Source organism: Marmota marmota, unplaced genomic scaffold, assembly GCF_001458135.2.
Source record: "Marmota marmota marmota unplaced genomic scaffold, marMar, whole genome shotgun sequence".
NCBI lineage: Eukaryota > Metazoa > Chordata > Mammalia > Rodentia > Sciuridae > Marmota > Marmota marmota.
In genome coordinates, this window is record NW_026000229.1 from 29,644,777 (window position 1) to 29,669,776 (window position 25,000).

The window sequence follows — 25,000 nt, forward strand, 5'->3', positions numbered from 1 at the left end:
ATGAAGTATGAGATCATTTATTTGTTGGTTTTTTCTTTTTTTAAGGAATGAACTCCAAGCAATGAATTTTCCTCTTAGAACTGCTTTCAATGTGTCCCATAAATTCTGATATGTTGTGTCTGTGTTTTCATTAATCTCTAAGAATTTTTTAATTTCCTCCTTGATGTCTTCTATGCAGTTTTTTAATCACTGATATATATATCTATATTTTTCCTTTTGCATTTATACTGGGAAGACCATATAATTTATCATCCAAGGAGGATACCTTTGAAGGCAAAAGGGAACATGAGTAATACTATACCTGGACAGTAGATGTAAACTAGGGCAATCCAGGTGAAATCAGAGCAAATGGTCTCCTTCACTGACCCATGAAAATATGTGTATGCATCACAGATTGAGGGTGTGAACTTAGCTATGTGACTAAGGGCAAGTTTGTAGTCTTTCTGCACTTATGTTTTTTTGTGTGTGTGTCATGTTTTCAATCTGTAAAGTGTGAATAATGACTGTTTCTATCTCAGAGGGCCTGGGAGAATGAAGTGAAAAAATGTATGTCAACTATTTAGTCATGTTCTTGACATAAAAATGTTAAATTTTATTCATATGATTAATGGGGAAGTAAGAAAAGGTTTGTATAATTTGATTTTTAAAGGACAATTTCTTAGAGTTAGGAGTATAATTAGATTAGGATGATATGACTAGTTTTGGGTTCAAGTTAACCTCAACCAGACTTCTATTCTTATTGCAGATTTTTGGATTTCTGGTATGCTTGGGAATTATTCTTGCAATAGGAAATTCAATCTGGGAGAATCAAGTTGGGGGCCAATTCAGAACTTTCCTATTTTGGAGTGAAGGGGAGAAGAACTCTGTGTTTTCAGGATTCTTAACCTTCTGGTCCTACATTATTATTCTCAATACTGTTGTACCCATTTCATTATATGTGAGGTAAGATGAGCATTTATACTTTAATGAAGACATTTCATTTAAAGCCTTTGTTTCACGCAATCACTTTTGTTTGTTTTAAAGTTACAGCAGCGGGATAGATGGCTTGCTGTAACTGCTTATGATCTGCTACATCTGTTACAAATGAGGCAACTAAGCTGTTTAATCTGTTTAACTTTTACATTTTCAAATTACAATAAATGCATTTTATTTTATTCTTGATTTGATTTAGTTTCTTGGTAATGTTTTTCTTTGGAATCCATGGACTAGGATATAATTTCATGGAACTGCAACCTGAGCAAGAATTGAGTGGCTTTGGGGTAAGAAAAAGAACCTTTGAGGAGATTTATAGAGATGGTACCTTTCCACCACTAGTTTGGCTCTACATACCTGCATTCAGGTCCAGTTCTACCACCTACTAGCTCCATAACATTGATCAAGTAACTTCAACTTCTGATGCCTCAGTTTTCTCATTTCAAAAATGGAGGAATGTTTCATAGGATTGGATGAGGAGTGAGTCAATGCCTGTAAAGCTCTTAGAATAATGACTGGCATATTGTAAAAGTTTATTGAATATTAGTTTTTCTTTTTTCTTTTATTTATTCTCATTTTTTATATATGACAGCAGAATGTAATTCAATTTATATTACACAAATAGAGCACAATTTTTCATGTCTCTGGTTGAACACAAAGTAGAGTCACACCATTCATGTTTTCATACATGTACTTAGGGTAATGATGTCTGTCTCATTCCACTGTCTTTCCTACCCCCATGCTCCCTCTCTTGCCTTCCCTCGCCTTTGCTCTATCTAAAGTTCCTTCATTCCTCTCATGATGTGCCTCCTCCCAACCCCATTATGAATCAGCATCCTCATATCAGAGAAAACATTTGGCATTTGTTTTTTTTTGGGGGGGGGGATTGGCTTACTTTACTTAGCATTGTATTCTCCAAATCTATCCATTTACCTGCAAATGCCATGATTTTATTCTCTTTTAATACTGAGTAATATTCTATTGTGTATATATACCACATTTATCCATTCATCTACTGAAGGGCATCTAGGTTGGTTCACAATTTAGCTATTGTGAATTGTGCTGCTATAAACATTGATGTGACTGCAGTATGCTGTTTTTAAGTCCTTTGGGTATAAACCAAGGAGTGGGATAGCTGGGTCAGATGGTGGTTCCATTCCCAGTTTTCCAAGGAATCTCCACACTGTTTTCCATATTGGCTATACCAATTTGCAATCCCACCAGCAATGTATGAATGTGCCTTTCCCCCATATCCTTGCCAACATTTATTGGTATTTGTATTCTTAATAGCTGCCATAGTAGGCCCAAATCTCCATCATGCTGTATTAGGCCATGACTTTCTTAATAAGACTCCTATAAAGTGCAAGAATTAAAATCAAGAATCAATAAATTGGATAGACTCAAACTAAAAAGCTTCTTCTCAGCAAAATAAACAATCAGTGAAGTAAATAGAGAGCCTACAGAATGGGAGCAAATTTTTACCACATGCACGTCAGATAGAGCACTAATCTCTAAGGTATAAGAAGAATTCAAAAATCTTAATACCAAAAAAAAAAAACCACCCTAAAACAAATAACCCAATCAATAAATGCCCAAGTAACTTAACAGACACTTCTCAGAAGATGATATACAATCAATCAACAAATATATGAAAAACTGTTCAATATCTCTGGCAATTAGAGAAATGTAAATCAAAACCACTCTAATTTCATCTCACTCCAGTCAGAATGGCAGCTATTATGAATATTAATTTTTCTATTGGTAACTATAAATGAGTACAATAAATGGATTAACACATAGTAGGTAGTGCTTTTCCCTTTTTATATAAAAGCTATGTATTATAGTTCCTCTTGTATCTTGATCTCTCATTTCTAGATTTAATCCCACAAACTAAAGCTAAATGGTCTCTGTCTCTCTCCACGGACACACACACACACACTTTCTATACACATGTACATGCACATACATGTATTTGTGTGTATGCATACTTGATAAGACTGAGAAGTTAGCTCTGGAGTCTATACCTGAGACAGGCTTGATCCTGATCCTATTAAACTAATCCAGACAGTCCCAAAGTCAGTGGAGCCAAGATAGAGCTTGTTTGTTTAACACTTCTCATCATCAGTACTTTAACAATACACAAAATCACCAGCTTGAAATCCCCACTAATTTTTACTAGCCTCTTTTTCTCTCTTTCCAAAAACCTAGCTATGATGAGGCAAGGGAAGTTGAATGCACAAAATCACCCTTGTTTTGGATAGTGGTCAGGAAACTGAAATGTCAAGTTGTGGGAAATTGACTTGAAGTTGTGGCATAAGGCCATAACACCACAAATTGCTTTGGGCCCTCTGGGGTTGTGGTTGGAGTGGGCTCTATTTAAACTGTATCCTACTGGCTCATCTTTGATTCTGAGGACCTCTCATGCTTGAATCCAATTATAGAGTCTGTAGTAAATCCTGCTCTTTGCCAGAAGAGCTATGGTCAACTTTTATAGCTTTCCTTTTATGTCCTAAATGAATAATAAATGTGCATGGTGGCTTACCATCTGCACATGTGCAGTTTCATATGTCCTTATGAAAAAACTGTATTTTTGTATACATTCTTTCTTTGAAGTGCATTGGTATTTTTCATTTAATGATTTGAAAAATTGATATTTTTAGAGACCAAGGCTACATTCTCAGGTTAGCATTCCTTTTACTTCTAATGTGTAGTGGTTGACAGAAAATCTGTCTGTATTAGTCGAAACCCAGTTTCTAGTCTTCACACTGCAAATAATAACTGTGTGACCTTAAAGAAAGCACTTGGCTTTTCTGTGCTTTAGAATGTCTATCATACATGTGCTATTCTATAAAATGAGTGGATTAAAATAATTAATTTCTGAGTTCATCTCTGCTTTTTAGGTAGTATCCCCCACACACACTTTATTATTTAAAAAAGTATATGATATTGTTTAAAACTACTTCCTCATGCATTGCTTTTTATAATTTTCAAAGTTGCTCACTGATGTTTTGTAATAGGAATATTATATCTTCTAACTCTATGGGTATCTTTTTCTTAAAATATTTTGTATACAGTACTTTCACATACCTCATCTAATTTATGCTTCCCAACAATTTTAAGAAGTAGCTATTGCTGAACTTCTTTCACAAATGACATGATTTGTTCAGGATTATTGAGCTAGCTTCGGGGAGAACCAAGATCCAAATTCAAGTTTTCTGACAGCTGGTATTGTGTTTTCCCCTGTTCCTAACCTGTGAATGATCAATGAAGACATCAAGAGGAAAAAAAAAAGAGGCTAGAGTTCTTTACTTGTTGGTAAAGAATAGAACTGATGGAGATTAAAAGTGAGCTTTTCTCTTACCAAAAAGAACAGTGATTCTCATTTTGAGGGGGAAAGTATTCCAAGAAATTTCAAGTTATTTGGTCCTAAAGACTTAGGCACAGAAAAAGAGAACTCTCAGGTATCCATTTGGAGGGATGAGGGCCTTCTGCAAAAGCTCCCATTAGGCTTTTGAGTAGGTACAGAGACGAAACTAGTGCTCTGTGTTACTTGGGGACAAAAGCTCATAATTTACTTTGAATGTTTAACAATTCCATGTGAGCAGAGACATTTATTTTCAAGGACATTTCTATGCTTGATTTGTTTGTTTTAAGATGTACCCAGACAGATTTTTTAAAAATACATCATTTTAGGAAATGCAGTTATTGTTCTCCCAAGGAATTAGTTTTGAGTGTTCTTTCTGAAGCAATAGGAACTCATTTCCCTGTAGCTTCTTTTGCTTTAGAATGGGTGGAATCCTAAGTCCTGCCCTCTGAGTGGTCAGGCAGAAAACACAAAGCCATCTAATTTTGCTAACTCGGAACATTTGTCTCCTTTTCTCTGCTATTGTAAAAGGAAGGGTGCATGTTCCATGGTGACTCTCCTAAATCCTCTTTTCCCAAACTAAAAGGGTCCCCATCTTCTCTACAGGCTATTTTAAGCTCTAGGAATTCAAATGAATTTTGAATATTTCCATTGGCTTACACCACAACAGGGAAGATCCAAATTCTCTTACGTTCATTTTGCTCTGAGTTTACAGGGAGCTAACATACTTTCAGATAATTGCAGACTTCAAATGACTTGTGAAGAGCAGACACCCTTCTTCTCAGGGAATATGTTCCATGACCCCCCCGCCCCCATGCAGATGGTACTAAATCCTATATAGTCCCATTTTTTCTGTACTATACATACATATCTATGATAAGGTTTAATTTATAAATTAGGCATACTAAGAGATTAATAATACAACATAAAATTATAATCATATACTATAATGAAAGTTATGTGACTATGGTCTTTCTCAAATACTGTACTCAGCCTTCATGTGAGATGATACAATACCTACATGATGAGATGAAGTGAGATAAGTGATGCAGGGCTGTGACATAGCATTAGGCTAAGACGTAAAGGTTACTTGAACCAAGTGTTGTAATGCCACAATAGTCAATCTGATAACCAAGATGGCTCTGAGGTAACTGAGAGGGTAGTGTGTACAGTCTGGACATACTAGACAGGGGATGAGCCACATCTCAGGTGGGAAAGAGCAGCATGGTGTAAGATTTCATTATGCTACTCATATCAGTTCACAATTTAAAACATAGTTTATTTCTGGAATTTTCCATTTAATATGTTTAGATGCAGTAAACTTTGGCAACTGGAACTATGAAAAGTGAAACCTCATATAAGGGGAAATTCCTGTATAATATCATTCTTGGAGCCAAGTTCACATTGGCTTTACCAGATACTGGAATTCCAGTCTTGGCTCTGTGGGTAATTATTTGTGTGATATTAGGTTAGTCACTTAACTTTTCAAGACTTAATGTCCTATTGGTGAAATTGGAGATGAGAGGGCCAGGATTTATTCATCAACACTGACTGATCACCTGTGACAGCAACACACTGCCCCTGGCCTGTTAAAGGAGTGTTAATGCTTTTTGAGAGGGAGAAATAAAGAAAACAAAGCTGAATCAAACCAGCTAGCCAGGAACTTACAAAGTAGGCAGGGGGTGGGATATACAGAAGAGTAAATCATACATGAAAATATGTGCACAAATACATGTATGTATTTATTATGAGTATGACTTATTTATCTTTGTATGATTCTATATAGTCATAGTGTGATTTTAGTTTAGGAGAAAAAAGTGTTGTCATTCAAATAGTTAAAAATGAATGGGCACCATACCCATTTAGAAAGGAAAATGTGGTTTTAGAACTTGAAGCATAGAGTTTAATGCTCAGAAGGTCTTGGTGTCATCTAGTCTAACTTTCTTGGTTTATAGATGAGAAAACTATAAAACTTAATTTCCACTAAGAGCAGAAATTTCACAAATAAGCTATTAGTCTTTGCAACTACCATTACTATTTCATGTTCTTCTGAATGCCCTTGTTAATGTGCAAAGACATGAACTGCAATATCAATGAACAAAGTAAGACATAAAGCTGCAACTGCAATAAACCTATTAGAAAAAAGTCACGTATAATGACTATAAAACTAGAAAATCAAAATAATAATTACTGCAATTCTTAGTACGATAATTCAGTTAAGTACTTGTTTATGTGAGCAATATTTTTTTAAAATTAAAAGTTTTCCTTCAGGCCAACAATAATTTAAAAACCTATCAATAAAAAGATATTATGTCCAAGAACACATTTATAAAGCCATGGAGTGGACCTATGTGAAAAACAAAGCAAAACAAAACAAACTAAGACTCGTTACTGACAGAGCTACTTTTAAAATTCTAATTGCTGGATTTTTATTTCTTGAAGTTGTATTTAGTTTTATGAAGATCAATGCTTTTCAAATAATGAAAAATTTTAATATAGACCTAAGAAAAAAATAATCCCAAATAAATTTTCTAGGAAAACTGATATATTGATTTTAAAGTTTATTTAGAGGGCTGGGCTCAGTGGTAAAGAGCTTGTCTTGAATGTGCAAGGCCCTGTGTTTGAACCCCAGCACTTCAAACAAAAAAAGTTTATTTAGATGAATGCATTGATTCTACCAGGAAGAAAATGAGTGATTACAGCAAAGAATTTTTGAAAAGGAAGAAAACAAAGTTGCTTTTATCTCTTCCCAGGTATTGTTGGGTTTTATAAATTTACAATAATGAAAACAAAAGATAGATTAAGTGACATCAATTAACAAAACTGAAATCATAAACCAGATTCTAGTGAATAAAATAGTTTATATGTGTTGTAGGAAGCATTCTAACTTAATAAGCAAAGGTCTAGCTGCCCAACAAGTGGTGATTAAAAAATCTTTCTGTTTGGAAAAACTGAAATTAGCTCCTTAGTTCCTGGATTCCTAGTGGGATAAATAATTAAATATGGAAAAAAGTTCAGTATAAACTAGAAGAAAAATGCAGATGTCTGTATATGCAATCTCTGCACAGGGAAGGCCTATTTAAGCAAAAGCCTACAAAGAATAACTATAAAATTTTGATTGATTAAAAAGAGAAAACAATAAAAATCCACTTTGTACATAATTTAAAGTCCTAATTGGGTTTGTACCATCTTCCCATTTTGTTCTATAAAGATTAAATGCTACATGTGTAAGTCTGCCTAAATTGGTAGCTTAAACTTATGTAAAAATGTCTGCAGCAGTTTGTCAATAAAATTTAGTCCTTTTTTAATAAAAAAGAGAAAACATTTAATGAAAAAACTGAAACATTATTAAAAACATTATTAAATTGGGTATAATACTTGTATTGTTTTTTGATGAATATCTAACAGCTTTAATATCTTTATAATTCTTATAAATTAATAAGAAATACACTAATATCAGAATAGGAAAAAATGAAATAGGCAGATAAAATTAGATAGTTCCAAGAAGAAATACAGTCAGCCAATAAAATTTGAAAAAAGTGCTCAGTTCACTGATGAGAAAATAAATGGCAATAAAATGTAATGAGATGCTGTTTGAATTGATGTATAGTAAAAGATAATTCTCCATAATCTAATGGTAGATGCCTATATTGTTATAGCCTTTTGAGAAATCAGTTTGGCATTATCTGTGACAAACATTGGAAGAGTTCTTGCTCTTGGCCACAGAAGTTTCATTTCTGGAGTTTGGAAGTTGTATATCATCCCTAGAACATGAAGCAATGCTCTTTTGCTAGTAAATGGATAGATTTGTAATATAACAATTCACCTTTCACTCAATACTTGTTATGGTTTGTTTAGTGCTTCATGGGGATGTAACTTTTTACTTCTTTTGGCAAAATGAAACTACATCAGTGTATTGGACAGAACACATTTCTTTAGACTGAACGTATGACAAACATCTTTAATAATAATTAGTTTCCTCTAAAATATAGGAAGAGATGCAAACTAATGTTACACAGAAATCTCCACTGGGCTTGTTTAATGTAAATAGAGAACCTGAATTGTTCCCTAAGGCTTTTTGCTCAGCCATCCTTATTGTTTTATGGTGCTGCAAGGAAACGACTTAGAAACTTGAGTTTATGAACAGATTTTTTGCTGAGATGCTTTTGAAGATCACTAGGACCTAGGGACAGAGCATCACATTTTCTTCTAAACTCTGAGGACTTTGGCAGACTTCTTACTTTGGCAAAGCTTTGCATGTTCCAAAATTGATGGAGCATTTCTTTTTTCTTTTTATTTTTTCCATTTTAATGGACCACAGTGTGGAAGTAATTCGTCTGGGACACAGTTATTTTATAAACTGGGATCGGAAGATGTATTACTCTGGGAAAGCAACACCTGCTGAAGCTCGGACAACCACACTCAATGAGGAGCTGGGCCAGATTGAGTACATATTCTCTGACAAAACGGGTACTCTCACTCAAAACATCATGACTTTTAAAAAATGTTCCATCAATGGAAAGATTTATGGTAAGAGAAATAATTCCCCATTTTTAGTGATATTGTTAATGTTCATTAAATTAACAAGTAACAACCTTTTTAAAATTAAAAGGAAAAAAATACCCTCTGAAACCATCACTGGCTTTATTATTAATAAGCGAACCACCAGTACCACTTGACATGTAATAAACACTCAGTAAAAAGTTACTGGATAAATTTTGAATAATTTAGATGGAACTTGGATTTGTTACCATTCATGGATGGAGAGGGGCTTAGAAGTGATACTCTCCAAAATTCTATTCCGTACTTAATTTGGGTGATCCTGCTCTGCAGGGTTCAATAGACCCACATCCCAGGGAGAACAAGTTTGCAGCTTTGTTTTTCTTGGTAAAGCAGTATTTTATGTTTGCTTGCTATCAGATCTGGGATTGACATTAGTAAATGTGTTCATGAGAATTTATTATTCATTCCCTGAGAATTCACACTTCACAGGGCTACCTTGTTTGGCCGGAAAAGCTATTTCATCAATCTAACTTCCTGTTTGTATACTTTCATTAGGATAATGCTTTGTACTTGGGTTTTCAAAAATTATATTTATTTGGGGCTCTTTTTACCTGAGGATGGCCAGTTAGCAAACATCCTTCTGCCTAGAGCACAGAGCTCAGTGGAACCTTTTGTTGTATTCTCGGAAAGTTCAGAAAATCCAAGTAAGGGAAACTTTTCCTTTGTCTTCTGATGGGAAACTTCATCCATTGCCCAATATTTTAAAGCAAGATTTGACCCTGAACAAAACCAAGAAATACAGGAAGTTGATGTCTGCACACTGCTGCCTTTTGACTACTCTCTGTTATGCCCATTGCCATAATCCACGGTCACTGTGGCTCCTGCAGCTCTCATCTACCCCAGCTTTCTCTTCTTTCTTCTCTGGTAGTGGACAAGATGCTTTCCCACCCAGACTTTTTCAAATCCTCAGCTGCACTGTGTCAGTGTCATAATGACTGACAAATGGCACAGAACCTTTCCATAAAACTTTCTTTGGGCTGGGACTATAGCTTAAGGCAGAGTGCTTGCCTTGCATGTGTGAGGCACGGGATTCCATCCTTAGCATCACATAAAAATAAATAAAATAAAGGCAATCTGTCCATCTACAACTACAAAAAAGATTAAAAAAAAACAACAAAAAAATCTTTTCTTTGACATTATTTTAGAGGCTTTCTAAAAATACTGCCTTAACCCAAATAGTGGGCTCATTTAAATAGGAAATATTTAGAGTATTAGAGGTATTTTGAAATTGGGGGTTCTTTTGTATTCTTTTCTTACATATTGATTATTTCTAAAAGGCAATCTTAAAAGAGATTATCAGATATGTGGACCAAGATTCATTCATAGTGATGCTTATTTCAGCATGACTGGTTTTAGAGAAGGCCCTTGGCTTTCACAGTTGTTATATCTCAAGATCTTTGCAGCTCTCCAAATTTATAAATCCCATAACTTGAAATTTCCATCATAAAATGCAGGAAAGTAACTGAAAAACTTGAGTAACCTCTTTAGACCCCTAATCTATTTGCCATTGTAATTTATAATGCACTTATAGGGCCAATAAAATATATTCTCACTAAAGTGGTCCCAGAAGCTTTCAAAATCACTTTTTCTTATTTTCTTACAACTTGGGCTTATTTATGTCATAGATCTTGGCTTTGGGAAAATTTGATATTCCACTCTGCTTTGTCTAAACCTTCTTTTTCTAGATCAAAAATATTACCTCTTAGACTTTAATTTTTCCTCATTTTCATCTCTAGCCCTATACATGGGCTTTCTGCAGGGGAATCATTTAACACAAAGACACAGATTTTCTTCTTCTTCTTTTTTTCCCATCATTTTACTATAGTGAGTACATATGTGGTAATGACAAGAACATAACCACAGTGAGTTTGAGATTTAAATTCCAGGTGCTTGGCTGGGCTTATTATGCACAGCAAGAGCTTAGCATTCCAGATCCAGACTTGGGCCCCAGAGAAACAATCAATAACTATTTGTGGAGTGTTTTGTGATCACAGTATTGTGTAGTGCAGAGAGAGAAACTTGGGTTCAAAAACCTACCATGCTGACTTTTTAGTTTTAATTTAGTCTGTCATTTTGAACTCTGTAATGCAGTTTCCTCATCCATATAACAGGAATGGAAATTTTCATCTTGAAAGTTTGTTATAAGTATTATTGACAATGTAAGTGGCTGGTATAAGGTTAATGCAGGTAACTCATTATTATTATTGCAAGAAATAAAATCCTTATAAATGGTATTAAACTTTCAAATACCAAGGAAAAGTTGGAAAAGTCTAAAATGCTCCACAGTAGGGAAAAGGTAAAATAAATTATGCTAAAATATAACAATGGGTTATTATTTGACCCTTTGAAATAGATCCACCAAGAACTTTTAATTATAGAAGAAATTCTCATACTTTGCATGATAAACAGCAAGAACCATAAATTAAAAACAATATGATTATATATGTGTGTGTGTACACACACACACACACACACACACATACACACACACACCCCCAAAACCCCTGCAAATCATGATTATCTCTGGGTGATGGGGCTTAGTGAATTTTATTTTCTATTATAAGTGTCCTGCATTTTCTAACATCTATAATCAATTTTATACTAAGAAGACATTTATCCTTAAGTTTCTGGCACATAGGTGGTTATGTTCTCTGCCTATGAGGCACTGACTTTTTTTAAAGCTTACGTGCTAATTTGACCATGATATTCACCAATATATCTGGCTTGAAACTGAGGCAGAAAGCCAGGCACAGTGACGCTTGCTTGCATTCCCAGTGACATGGGAGGCTGAGGCAGGAGGATCACAAGTACTAGGCTAGTCTCAGCAATTTAGCGAGGCTCTAAACAATTTAGCAGGACCCTGTCTCAAAAATTTAAAGAAAGGGCTGGGGATGTGGCTCTATTGTTAAGCGCCATTGGGTTCCGGGCACCAAAAAACAGAGAGGGAGAGGGTGGGATCAGATAGGAAAAGATGTACTCATTAAGCTCTATACCTAAGGGGCTTGTTCTGGCTAGGATATCATTTTAGTTTCTCTGACAGTGGGGGTAATATGGAAGACAAAAAATTGTCTCTTTCAAGCATTAGAGGCATTGTAACAATGAAATGACAAAATTTGCAGACAAACATGATTCCAACTTTATATTTTGTTTTAATGTCTACTTCACTTTAGTTCTTGGGCCACCTGAGTACCTCTCTGCATTAATTCCCATTTTCAAGGGTACAAAGACTCCTATGTTTGAATTATATTGCCATCCAGTAATTGTGCTTGAATAAGTAAGTGTATTCTTTAAATATGTAAATCTAGTTTCAATTTTATTTACTTTTATTTCTCAATTTTTGTTTTGGCAGGAGAAGTACATGATGATGTGGAGCGTAAGAAAGAAATAACTAAGGTAAGGAAGAGATAAAATTTCATTCTTAGTTTTAATTTCAAATTGTATGTGTTTTTAAAATATAAGTTCCTAGAAGTCTGATTTCCACTATCACCAGATGAAATCTTAAAGCATAACATTATAAAATAGATCCACATGGTTCTAAATTTCTTCACTTCTAGGTCCCCCAACCACAGAGTTCTCTCTGCTTTTAAATTTTTTTAATGTTTTCATTATTAAAATTATTTTAGAAATATATATGTATATACAAGCAAATATATTTCCCCATTTTTTACATAGATGGTAGTGTAATGGATACTTTGTTCTTCAACTTTGTTTTTCAATAATACATGTCTTTGAGATCTTTTTGGATCAGTTTTTGAAAAGTACATATTCTTTTAAGGGCCAAATGATATTCTGTTGTATTGGTGTCCCACAATTTACGTAAGGAAACACTAATGGAAGTTTCAAATATTTTCAATATTTTGCTAGTAGAGAAAATGCAGAAAAACCTGGGTATATTGTTATTCAAGAGTATAACATCCTCTTCTAGAAATGGAATTACTAAATAAAAATGCATGTGCATTTTTCATTTCTGATGTTGCAAATTGCCCCTCTTTAGAATCTGTGACAATTGGATCCTGCACATCTTTAGACAGGGATACTTTCCTTCTTCCTTTCCAATTAGGATGACTTTAATTTTTTTCTTATCTAAGTATTCTGGATAGGACTTATAGTATTATGTTAAATAGGAGTGATGATAGTGGACAGCCTTGCCTTGCTCCTGATTTTAGAGGAAAAGCTCTCAATTTTTCATTGTTGAGTGTGATGTTAGACGTGGGCTTTTCATATATGACCTTTATTATGTTGAGACATTTTTCTTCTCTTCCTCTTTTGTTGAGAGTCTTTGTTATGAAAGGGCATTAAGTTTTGTAAAATGCCTTTTCTGAATCTATTCAGATGATCATATGGTTTTTATTCTTCATTCTATTAATGTGGTGTTTTACTCTGATTTATTTTCATATGTTGAACCATCCTTGCATCCCAGGGGTAAATCCCATTTGCTTGTGGTATAGGGTCTTTTTAATGTGATATTAGATTAAATTTGCTAGTATTTTGTTGAGGATTTTTGTAGCTATGTTCATTGGAGATATTGGCTTATAGTTTTTTTTTTTCTTATTGTATCTTTGACTTGGTGTCAAGGCAATGATGACTTGAAAATGAGTTTAAATGTGTTCCCTTTTCAATTTTTGGAAGAGTTTGAATAGAATTAGCATTAATTCTTCCTTGAATGTACAGTAGATTTCATTAGTGAAGCCATCTTGTTTTTTTTTTTTCCTTTTTTGTTGGAAGTTTTTATTGTTGTTGCTGTTTTGAGATGGAGTTTTGCTGTGTTGCTGAGGCTGCTCTCTAAGCTTCTAGGCTCAAGTGATCCTCTGGCCTCAGTCTCCTGTGTGTGGGACTATAGGTTTAAAATTCAGTCTCCATACTATCTATTGGTCTGTTCAGGTTTTCTGTTTCTTCATGATTTAGATTTGGCAGGTTATATTTCTAGAAATTTCTCCATTTCTTCTTATTTATCCAGTTTGTACATATAAAATTGTTCATAGTAGTCTTTTAGGATCTCTTTCATTTCTGCCATCAGTTGTAATAGGTTTTCTTTTTTTCTGGTTTTATTTATTTGAATTTTCTCTTTTTCTCCCTTTAGTTTGTCTTAGTTCATTTTCTGCTGCTACAATAGAATACCCGAGACATAGTAATTCATAAGGAAAAGTTTATTTAGGTCATGGTTCCAGAGTCTGGGAAGTCTAAGAGCATGGGTTTAGCAAATATCTGGTGAGAGCATTGTGCTTACTTCATCTTATGGTAGAAAACTGGAAAGGCAAGCAAGCATGTATAGAAGAGCTCACATTTATCATCCTCCTTCAAGAACCAACTCACTCTTATGAGAATGGCCTCAATGCATACATGAGGGAACCCTCATGACCTAAACACCTCCCTTAGCACCCCCACCCCTTCCAACACTGCCACGTTGGGAATTAAGATAGCAATGCATGAACTTTTGGAGACAAATTGAAACCATCACAGTCTGGCTAAAGGTTGGCTCATTTTGTTGTTTATTTATTCAAGAAACCAACCCTTAGTTTTGTTGCTTTTTTTCTATAATTTTTTTATTTCATTTATTTTTTGCTCTAATCATCTATTATCATCTAATTTCATCTATTTCTGCTGTAATAAATAATTTCATTTATTTCTTTCCTTCTGGTAATGTTGGTCTTTGTTTTTCTTTTTCTAGCTCTTTGAAGTATAAAGTTAGGCTGAAATCTTCTTTTTAAATTGTGCATTTATTTTTAAGAATATCCTTCTTAGTACTACTTTTGCTACATCCTGTGAGTTTTGTGTAGTGTATTTTCGTTTTCATTTGTCTTGAGATAGTTTTGAATTTTTTAAAAAATTTTTTGAACCATTGGTTGTTCAAGTGTTGTTTAATTTCCACATTTTTGTGAAGTTTCCACTTTTCCTTCTGCTATTGATTTCTAGTTTCATTCTATTGTGGTCAGGAAAAAAATACTTGGTATGATTTCAGTCTTTTGAAATTTGTTGAGATTTCTTTTGTGACCTAACATGTGATCTATTCTTAAGAAAGAACTCTGTGAACTTGAGACAAAAGTGCATTTTTCTCTTGTTGGATAGAATGTTCATACATTTCTTTTAGGTCTGTTTGGTCTATAGTGTTGTTTATATTCTCGGTTTCATTATCGATGTTCTGTCTGGATGTTCTATCTGGTAACAGAAATGAAGTATTGACATATACTGTTATTGTAATATTGTCTATTTCTCTTTTAAGTTCTGTCAAACTGTTCTTACGTCTGGTGCTCTAATATTGGATTTTGCATATATAATTTCTACCCTTTTTAGGTAATGAGCTTCTTTGTCTCTTGTCTTGTTTTGTTTTTCCTTACAGTCTGTTTTTGCTTATTATAAATATGTCCATCCCAGCTGTCTTTGTTTACCATTTATGTGGAATGCCTTTTCTTCATAGCTACATTTTCAGCTGATGTGTATCCTTAAACCTAAAGTGTGTTTCTTGTAGGCAGCACATAGTTGGTCATCTTTTTAAAATTTTTAATTCATTAAGTGACTCTTTGTTTTTTGATTGGTGAATTTAACCTATTTACACTTAACGTAAGTATTGGTATGGAAAAATTAACTATTGCTGTCTTGTTTCTTGTTTTTTTTTTTTTGTTATTGTATTTCTTTTGCCTGTCTTTTCCTTTATTGCTGGTTTCCTTGGTGTTTTGTTGATTTTTTTTTTTTGTATTGATATACTTTGATTCCTGTTTGTCTTTTTTTTTTTCTGTAAGTTCTACAGAATTTTTTAATGGTTACTTTTGAAATTATATAAAATATTTTATAACTGTCTAATTTAATAACTAAGTGCATGTAAAAACTCTTTTGACTTCTCCTTTGCCTACTTTTTGTCATTTCTATCATACTTTATATCTATTTGTATTATGTATCTTTCAATTATCTTAGTTATAGTTTTTAACATTTATTTTTAGTTGTAGATGTGCACAATACCTTTTTTAAAATTTTTATGTGGTGCTGAGGATCTAATCCAGTGCCTCCCACATGTGAGGTGAGGACTCTACCACTGAGCTACAACCCAGCCCTAGTTATAGTTTTTTGGATAGTTTTATCTTTTAAATTTTATTTTTGAATTAGAAGTGATTTACCTTTCACCTTTACCCTAATGCAGTAATCTTTTTTTCCCTTACTTTGATTGTAGTTAGACCTAATTCAAGGAGATATGAGTTTAGGTTTTACTAATTTACCTAAAAATGGAGGTTTGTTTGTTTGTTTCTAATTCTCTCTTTCTCTCTCTCTCTCTCTCTCTCTCTCTCTCTCTCTCTCGGTGATTTCTAGCAAGGCAAGGTAGAAATCTATCTTTGTATTGTAATGAGCAATAATGTTAAAAGTCTGACTAATATTTGTTGACCTTTCAGTGCTCTGCCTACAAATTCTTGCTTTTTCTAATTTCAGAGACACTTAGAGTGCAATGGACAAATCATCCAGAAGTGGAAAAAGGGAGCTTTGGTAATTGTCTGGCAGAGTTTGGCCACTGGCAGACAAATACATTGAGTACTTGGCCCCTTTCTCTCTTTCCTGATTCTTTGGCCACATGCACTAAAGCCTCAGCCATACCATACTCCTTAAAGTCTTTCCAAATGAATCACATTCAGTTTCTCACATAGGCTTCTTCAAATGTTATAGCCTTAGCCTGAAATCATCTGACCCTAGTTCTTTGTATGGCTCACTTTTGTTCATTCCTCCAGCTTCAACTTAGATTCTACTTGTCTAGGATCTTTCCTCCATACCCTGGTCCAATGTGCTTGCTTCATCCCATAAGTCACTACATTGTATGGCCTGTACTCAGACTATTTTCTTCTGCTATAACAGAATATTAGAAACTGAGTAAACTGTAAACAATTAAAGGTTATTTGAATAACAGTTCTAGAGACTAGGAAGTCCACGATTACGGGGCTGCATTCAGTGAAGGTATTCTCGCTGCATCAAAATAATGGTAGGACAGGTAAGCACACACAAGACAGAAATATTGCTGAACTTATCCTTTTATTAGGAGCCTACCCCAAGAGGGTTTTTCAAAGGTCCTACCTTTTAATATTGTTACAATGGCAACTAAATACAGCCTGAGTTTTGAAGGGAATAATCAAACCATACCATTTGTTTTTTGATGCTTTTCTCTAAAAGAGAAAATTTAATCAAGGGCAATGATGCCATCTGGTTTACCACTCTACTTCCAGAACCCAGAACACTGCCTGGAGCATTGTAGGGTGCATGATGAATATTTGATGAATGCATTGAGTGTGTATTTCAAAATACACTGGTTGTTGGGCTGGGGATGTGGCTCAAGCGGTAGCGCGCTCGCTTGGCATGCGTGTGGCCCGGGTTCGATCCTCAGCACCATATACAAAGATGTTGTGTCCGCCGAGAACTAAAAAATAAATATTTAAAAAAAAAAAAAATACACTGGTTGTCTATTAAACAGTGAATGGTCAGTGTATCTTGAAACTCTGGGCATTAGATGTGCTCAGTACTCGAGTGACTATTAAAATAACCTCTTTTTAGTATTCTTTTGTCTTTTCCAAAAAATTGAAGGACTTATATTTTGTATTTCAAATATCTGAATGATCTGTTTGTGTGTTTTTTTTTAAAGTCAAAACCTAAGATGGTATAAGCTCCATGAGAGTAGAAATCTATCTTGTTCTCTTCTGAGTTTCACTTTCCTATTACCTAGAAAAGTGCCCAATATATAATGAAAAATCAAGGGCATATTTCTTTTTTTTTTTTTGTTGTTGTTGTTTTGTTTTTATTGAATGAACAAATGGACAGGTGGAACAAAAGCGCCTCCTTCGGTTTTATGTATTATACCTGTGTCTTGACTCATCTAGCCTTGGCCTTGTGGGAGTTAACTGAAAGTCTTCAGATGTAGTAATACTTCTCCCAAACAAGGGTGTCTTCAAATAGCACAGATTTTCTGGGCAGAAGTAGGGCAAGAACTGAGAGTATTTTTCCTAGTGAAATGCCTTCTACATTCTGGTACATAGTGGCCTGAAGTCACAGGGCCACCTTCCTTCTTCTTCATCTGAAAGGCACACCTGACACTTAAGTCCTGCTGATATAAAGAATTTGATCAGTTTCAGTGTTAGAGGTGAACGGGCAATAGAAAGTCACACAACATTAACAAAACATATGTGATAAAATGTGAGATATAAAAACCCCAATACATGAAACAATAAGAATTAATATGATTTTAAAAATAGAGTTGAACTTAGCAATATCAATTACAGAACTTTAATGTCACTACGGTCATTTGGGAAGTCATGGTGCCCATGAAACAAAAAACACGATGCTCTAGAATAACACAGTCAAGAAAAACAAACAAATCTCCTGGAAATAATAAAAAAGTGATGAAATAATATAGTCAACAATAGAGGGCTGGAAGACTAAGTCAAAGACTCTCCCAGAAGTAGAGGGAAGGGAGAGAATCAAAACAGAAGAATAAAGATAAAATGGAAGGTTAGCTGGCAGAAGCAAAATTTAGGCAAGTGGTTTCTTAGGAGAAAGAACAGACAATTATAAAAGAAATATCAGACTCTAAGGATAAAGAGGAACTGAAAGCTTTCCGAAGAGAGAAGTGTCTCAAACTATGAGACAAGTAGGAGGGCAGAATAGAGGCATTTTCAGGCAAAACGACTCAAAATATTTACTTCCCATGATCTTTTTCTTCTGCCCCAATAAAATAAGGAAATGGATTAAGAAAGGGGATGGCAAGAGATGAAGAAACCGACTCCAGCCCAGGAGGATAATTGAGGGAAATCCCAGGGTGTAGCCTAGTAGCAGACTTGGCAATCATACTTGAGTGGACAAGACCACAAAGACCCTTATAGTCAAGTGCACTTCTGGCCTCTTCTGTGAGCAATATTTCAAATCCATACTATGCACACTCCATGCATTGCTTTTAGAATCAATCCTTAGACCAGTGAGAAGGATTTAAGTTTGGTTACAGTACAGGGCCTGAGTGTTTTAAACATCTATAGTGAGCTAGAAAAAAATACGAATGAGAGGTTGGAAGAGAAAAGAGACATGAAGAGGAGGTGCGGGTGGATACATAAGGGAGTGTTTATAATTGATGAACTCAAACAAAACAGAGGTCTTTCTTACATTAAAGTTACAGAAGGAACCGATAGAGACATTAAAACTAGGAATATATGTATGTCATTAGAAAGGGAAAGGAAAAATGGAGACGTGGATTTGAACTAAATCTTTAACTGTGGAAGGAAATTTTTAGATAAGGTCTAATACTTTTAAATCCAAAAACAGTGGCATAAATGCATAATTTAGAATTCCAGAGGTTCATCTGATGTCCTGGGGGACACAATGTGGGCTCTGTAGCTGATAAACCCTTAGAAGAAAGTGTCCAGAGAAGAGCCTTTTGTAGGTTTGCTCCTAAAATAGATACAGGTTCACAATCCTTAATCTCAAACTTGGGGACTAGATGTGTTTAGAAATTCAGAACTTTCTAGTTTGAAGAAAGATACGGTGACGTGTCTGCCATTATATTATGCAGCTATCTCCAGTGAGACCTGAGAAAGTACCTAGTAATCAAGCACATTGGTAATTTTGTGTTGGAAAAATATTAATTCACAAGTATTAAGTGGGCTAAAAAAGAAAGCCTATAATCAGACACATACTATTCCGGGTCAGATATTGTTGCCAAAGTGAGTCAAGTGAGTTCAGGTTTTGCCATTAAGTAGATTTTGTTTTCTGGGATTTTTCTATTTAGCATTTGAACATTGTAGATTTTTCTTCTCTGTATACTTTTGGTACATTCATTGCTTTGGTGCAGATTCTGAAATGAGAAGATTACATTTAATAGTGATGATGAAATAGCCCTTTTAGCACTGGGCATTTGAAGCTGCAATACCATACAAACACTAGAAATACTTGGAGGAAGTAATTTAACATTTTAAAAGGTTGTTGTTGGAATGAGATCTATAGTTCTTTTTGATATTGTTATTGTTCTCCTGCAGAAAAAAGAATCTGTGGATTTCTCAGTCAAATCTCAAACTAAGAGAACATTTCAGTTGTTTGACCACAGTCTGATGGAATCTATTAAGCTGGGAGATCCCCAAGTACATGAATTCCTTAGGTTACTTGCTCTCTGCCACACTGTAATGTCAGAGGAGAATAATGCAGGTAAGTGAAACATATGGCTGAGTGGTGAGCCTTATTTTTAAAATAAAAATCGATGTTAAATTTGAAGGATTTTGAATTTAGGCTGAAACATTGCATTAGGGGTTTAACCCTTTACTAGCTTTTCTTTTTATTTGTTTATATCCCGAATGCTTTTTTAAAATATGGGGATACTAAAGAAAAAGAAATAGTGTCAATGGAAAGGTGAGGACCCAAATATGCCAGTCTAAGGGGATGAAATATTTCTTATAATTGAACACCACATTTGCCTCTGAGCTTCGGGTACCCAGAACAAACACAGAAATACAGTTGAATTACATAGTCAAGCATGTCTAATAGATGTAGAGGCCTACCAGGCATATGCTTAGAAAGAATCTTCCCATTTATAGCGGCATAATTCACAATTCACAGCATAGCTAAGCTATGGAACCAGTCTAGATGCTGTTCCACAGATGAATGGATAAAAAAAAATGTGGTAGATATATACGACGGAGTATTCCTTAGCCATAAAGAAGAATGACATTATGGTATTTGTCAGTAAATAGATGAAACCTGAGACTATCATGCCAAGTGAAATAAGCCAGTCCTAAAATGTCAACAGTTGAATGTTTTCTCTGGTATTGGGAAGCTAATCCAAAATAAGCGGGAATTGGGGGGGATAAAAATTTTTTTAAAAAAAGAAAGACAAAGGGAAAAAATGGGAGAGGGAATTTCATCAAAATAGGGGAAAGATCAGTAGAGTGAACAAAGGGGATTGAGAAGAAGGAAGAAGGGATGGGAAAAGGGAGGAACAGTGGAATGATTCGGACGGAACTTTTGTATGTGCATGCATGATGTGGCACGGCGGGTCTTGGCGTTGTGTTTATACACAGGACACTAATAAGAAAAGAAGCAGACTCTAATTGGATCCAAGAGGGATCCATGGAGTGGAGGGAGCACCGGGAAGTGGGGCGGGAGGGAAGTGCTGGCCAGTGAATTGGAGTGGGTTGTATTCCATGCTTTTGTGATTATGTCAGGATGTTATCCTGGTGGTGTATATAAACAAAAAGAATAAGTAATACTAAAAAAAGAATCTTCCCCAAATAGGGATAACTTTACATTAATATTAGAATACTTTCAGTCCCCATACAAGCAAGTCCTCCTACTTACAACATGGTTGTTTGAGACTCGGGGTTCAGAGAATAGAGCAAAAGTAGCGGGACTACTTTAAATTTTGAAGCTGTGAGGTGGGTAGATAATGTTACATTACATTAAATGAAGCCCTATCTATTCCATTTTTAAGTTTTGTTTCTTTCAATTATCAAATATCGAGAAATATCAAAATTACTACCCAAGTAATTTCAACTAAAAAGTGAAACATACATAACTTCTAAGTATGTGTGTATGTGTACATAAACACTTCTATACAATGACATGTGGATAGAGGATGATTGTGTGTGTGTGTGTGTTCATTATTATTTGCTATTTTCTTCCCTATTGGGACTACACGCAAGTCCTAGTTTTGTCCTTGATGATGGTAAATTAACCCATTCCTCAGATTTTAATAGCTTTGGGATTCACATAATTATATTTGTGACTTGAACCGATCGTTATAATATTAACACCAATAAGGAATGGTTATATTTCCATCTGGGAATATGCCTTTAAGTAAGTTTCTTTTATCTCTGCCTTTGAGTTTATTTCATTTCCAAAATTCTATTTTGTTTTAATAGCAATCTGTTTTCCATTTAACGTTATGATATTCTTTAGACCTCTTTGAGGATATTAATTATACTTAATTTAAAATTTTTTGTTTATTTGGTTAAAACACTCATTTTATCGAGTGTTCTGTGTTTTTGAGTTCTGTGTCTGACTTTCATGTTGTTCTCAAATTTTGTGGTTGTCTGCTCTTATTTGTGTTTGAGAACCCTTGTTTGGTGAATGTAGGTTGTCATGTAGCAGCTGTTTCCTGAGACTGTACAGGAGAAACAGTACCTTGTAGTTTGTCTCCTGGATGTGAGGTTTCTCCCTCCTGGGATTCCTGACACCCCCCGGGGGATACTATCTTGCTTTCCAGATAGGGTACTTAGCAGTCTGTCAGAACCCATATTTGAGACAATGTTGTATGTAAATCTGTTGATGAATTCCTTCCCTTCTTTTCTTTCTCTTATCCTTATGGAACTCTGAAGTTGCCTTAGGTTATGCTCAGTTTTGGATTCCAGTCCCAGGATTCAAATCTTGGAGACTTCTTGAGGTGAATTATATACTTAGTTTAGAAGAAATTATATACTTAGTTTAGAAGAAACATTTTCAAGGTTTTTATCCTGGGACAAATATTGTTCCAGCCTGTTATTCAGAGTAAGCTGGAAGGGGGAACCCAAATGGTCCCCGAGTGCTAAATCTAATTCTTTAATAAATTTTACTAATGATGTCCTCTTGACTACTTCTGTTCTTCTCATTTGTTGGCTGAGTTTGGAGAATCTATGGGGATTGTTTTAACCTCTGTGTTCATTTTCTTTTGCAAATGTTTTGAGCTGCTTTTCTCTATGTTTTCCCTTTGTTGATCAAATCTACGTTTTATTTTCCAGAATTTTCTCAAATTTGCAGTTTACTGAGAATATTCATTTTTTAGTATCATTTAATTTTTTCAAATTATGACATAATTAAATGTAATAAAGTGTACAGATAATGAATGTATAGTTTGATGAAATTGGACAATTACACAGGCTCTTATAACCACCATTCCTGTGAAGATATAAAATTCTTCCATTACTCCAGAGTAACTCTTCATGTCCTTTTCCATTCAGTGCCCACAACTCCTGCCCAATCAACCACTGCCCTGGCTTCTATCATTAAAGATGAATTTTGCCTATTTTTATACTTCATATAAATAGAAACATACAGTGTGCATTCTTTTGTGTCTGGCTTCTTTTACACAGTGTACTGTTCTTGTCATTCATCTGTGTTGTTATATTGGTTAATAGTTTATTTTTTATAGCTGAGTAATATTCTATTGAATGAATATACTATAATTTTTTCCAGTTCTCTGTTGAAGCATATTTGAGTTGGTTCCAACCTTGGGCTTTTGTGAGTAAAGCTACCACACACACATTTTTATGTCTTTAAAAACATTTGTTTTAATTGTGTGGGGGAGGGGTAAGTATTTAGAAATGGAAATTGCCAGGTCATAGTATAGATATATGTTTAGCCTTAAAAACTTCCAACTGTTTTATAAAAATGATTGAAGAATTTTACATTGTTTTCTCATCAGTGTAGGAGAGTTGCTGTATCTCCACATGTTAACCAACCCTTAATATTATCATTTTTAAAAATGTTAACCATTCTAGTGATATAGGTTAATAGCCCTTCTGTCATTTAAAAGGATTATTGAAGTGAGGAGAGTTAGATATACATATCATTTCAACTGTTTCTATTTCTTGCTTTGAGATATCAAATTGTAAGTGAAGGATGAGTTACTGAGTAAGGAAAAATTGTACTTGCTTTCCTTTAAAGTTTTATTTATAGGATATGTAGCTTAAAATTAAAATAAATCCACATATGTTAAAGTACATTGAAAAACATAGACTTTTCTGTATAAATGTTAGTTATGAAAAAGAACAGAACCCAAATCTAACACACTTAAAATTATATGATTATATAATTTATGGTTGAGAGTATTGCTTTTGAGTATGTGATATTTGTTACATGAGGAAGTTATTTGGAGAAGTTGCTGTTCTCAGTTTCTTTACCAGGATGAAATTTCCAAAGTAGAAAAATGAAAAGTCCAAGGATATTTTCTTATTTTCTAGTGGATGATAATAAAAGAAGTTTTTAAAATTAATTTTTTTCTTACTGCCTCACTGTTTTAATCCTTTAAAATTTGTTGAGGTTTACTCTGTCTATGGCCTAGCATTTGTTTCATTTATATAAATGCTTAATGTGTGCTTGAAATGAATGTGTTTTCTATAGTAATTGGGTACTAGGTTCTAAATCTATCCAATAGATAATGTTTGTTAATAGTATTATTCAGTCTAGTTCTCTCTGGATAATTTTAACTACTTGAGTTCTCAATTAATGACAAGATGTTAAAATCATCAATTATCATTGGGCATTTTTATATTTACATTTGCAGTTTTACCAATGTTTATGTTTTAAGTTTATATAAGTAGTCATATAGTCATTAAATTAAAATCTTTATCAATATATACTGATCCTCTAATAATACTTTTGGTCTTAAAGTTTATTTTATCTGATATTAATATAGTTATAGGTGTTTTCCCTTTGTTAATATTTGTATTGTTTAGCTTTTCCACCCTTTAATGTCTATCTTTTTACCCAAAGGATAAATGGAATATTTAATCCATTTGCCTTCATTTATTGTTGATATATTTAACTTTTAAGTATTGAATAGGCAATTGTTTACATATTTAGATTTCTTTCTACCATCTCTTTTATATTTTATATTTGCCTCACATGTTGTCTCTTATTCTCTTCTTTTTGGAAATAATATACCCTAATTTGTATTCTTTTAGTGGTTATCCTAGAAATTATAGCATAATTAACTTATAAAAGCTTAAGCCTTCTTTTGAACAAGACAAGTATCTTTTAATACTCTTCAACCCTGTCCTGACTTATATAATATACTTGTTATATGTCCTTGTCATGTATTTTAATTTTTTCAAACCCACAAATGTTATTTTTGCTGTTTTTATAGTTAGTGTTTGATTCATTTTATATATTTGTTAGTTTCTATGTTCTTCAGTGATTATACTATGTCTCATCTATGGACTTAAAGTTTACTTTTATAGCTATGATATTTTTTTAAAAAATTACATCACTTGGGATTCAATGAGATTCTTGAATCAGAGGTTCTTTCATCACCTCTGCAGTGTTCTCATCCATGTATTTCTTCAAATATTGTTTCTGGTCAATTTCTTTGTCATGTTGGGTCTTCAGTGTTAAATATTTTCG

General features: G+C 34.0%; 1 protein-coding gene across 1 annotated transcript in view; it reads left to right on the forward strand.

Annotated features, from left to right (window-relative positions):
* The window catches only part of Atp8b4 (ATPase phospholipid transporting 8B4 (putative)), a 242,420-nt gene that overhangs the window by 150,128 nt on the left and 67,292 nt on the right, over positions 1-25,000 (forward strand). The window contains exons 12-15 of the mRNA XM_048793164.1: positions 746-942; positions 8,658-8,866; positions 12,249-12,292; positions 19,888-20,053. Of these exons, the coding sequence (XP_048649121.1) occupies positions 746-942; positions 8,658-8,866; positions 12,249-12,292; positions 19,888-20,053 (616 nt within the window). The remainder of the gene's footprint in view (positions 1-745; positions 943-8,657; positions 8,867-12,248; positions 12,293-19,887; positions 20,054-25,000) is intronic.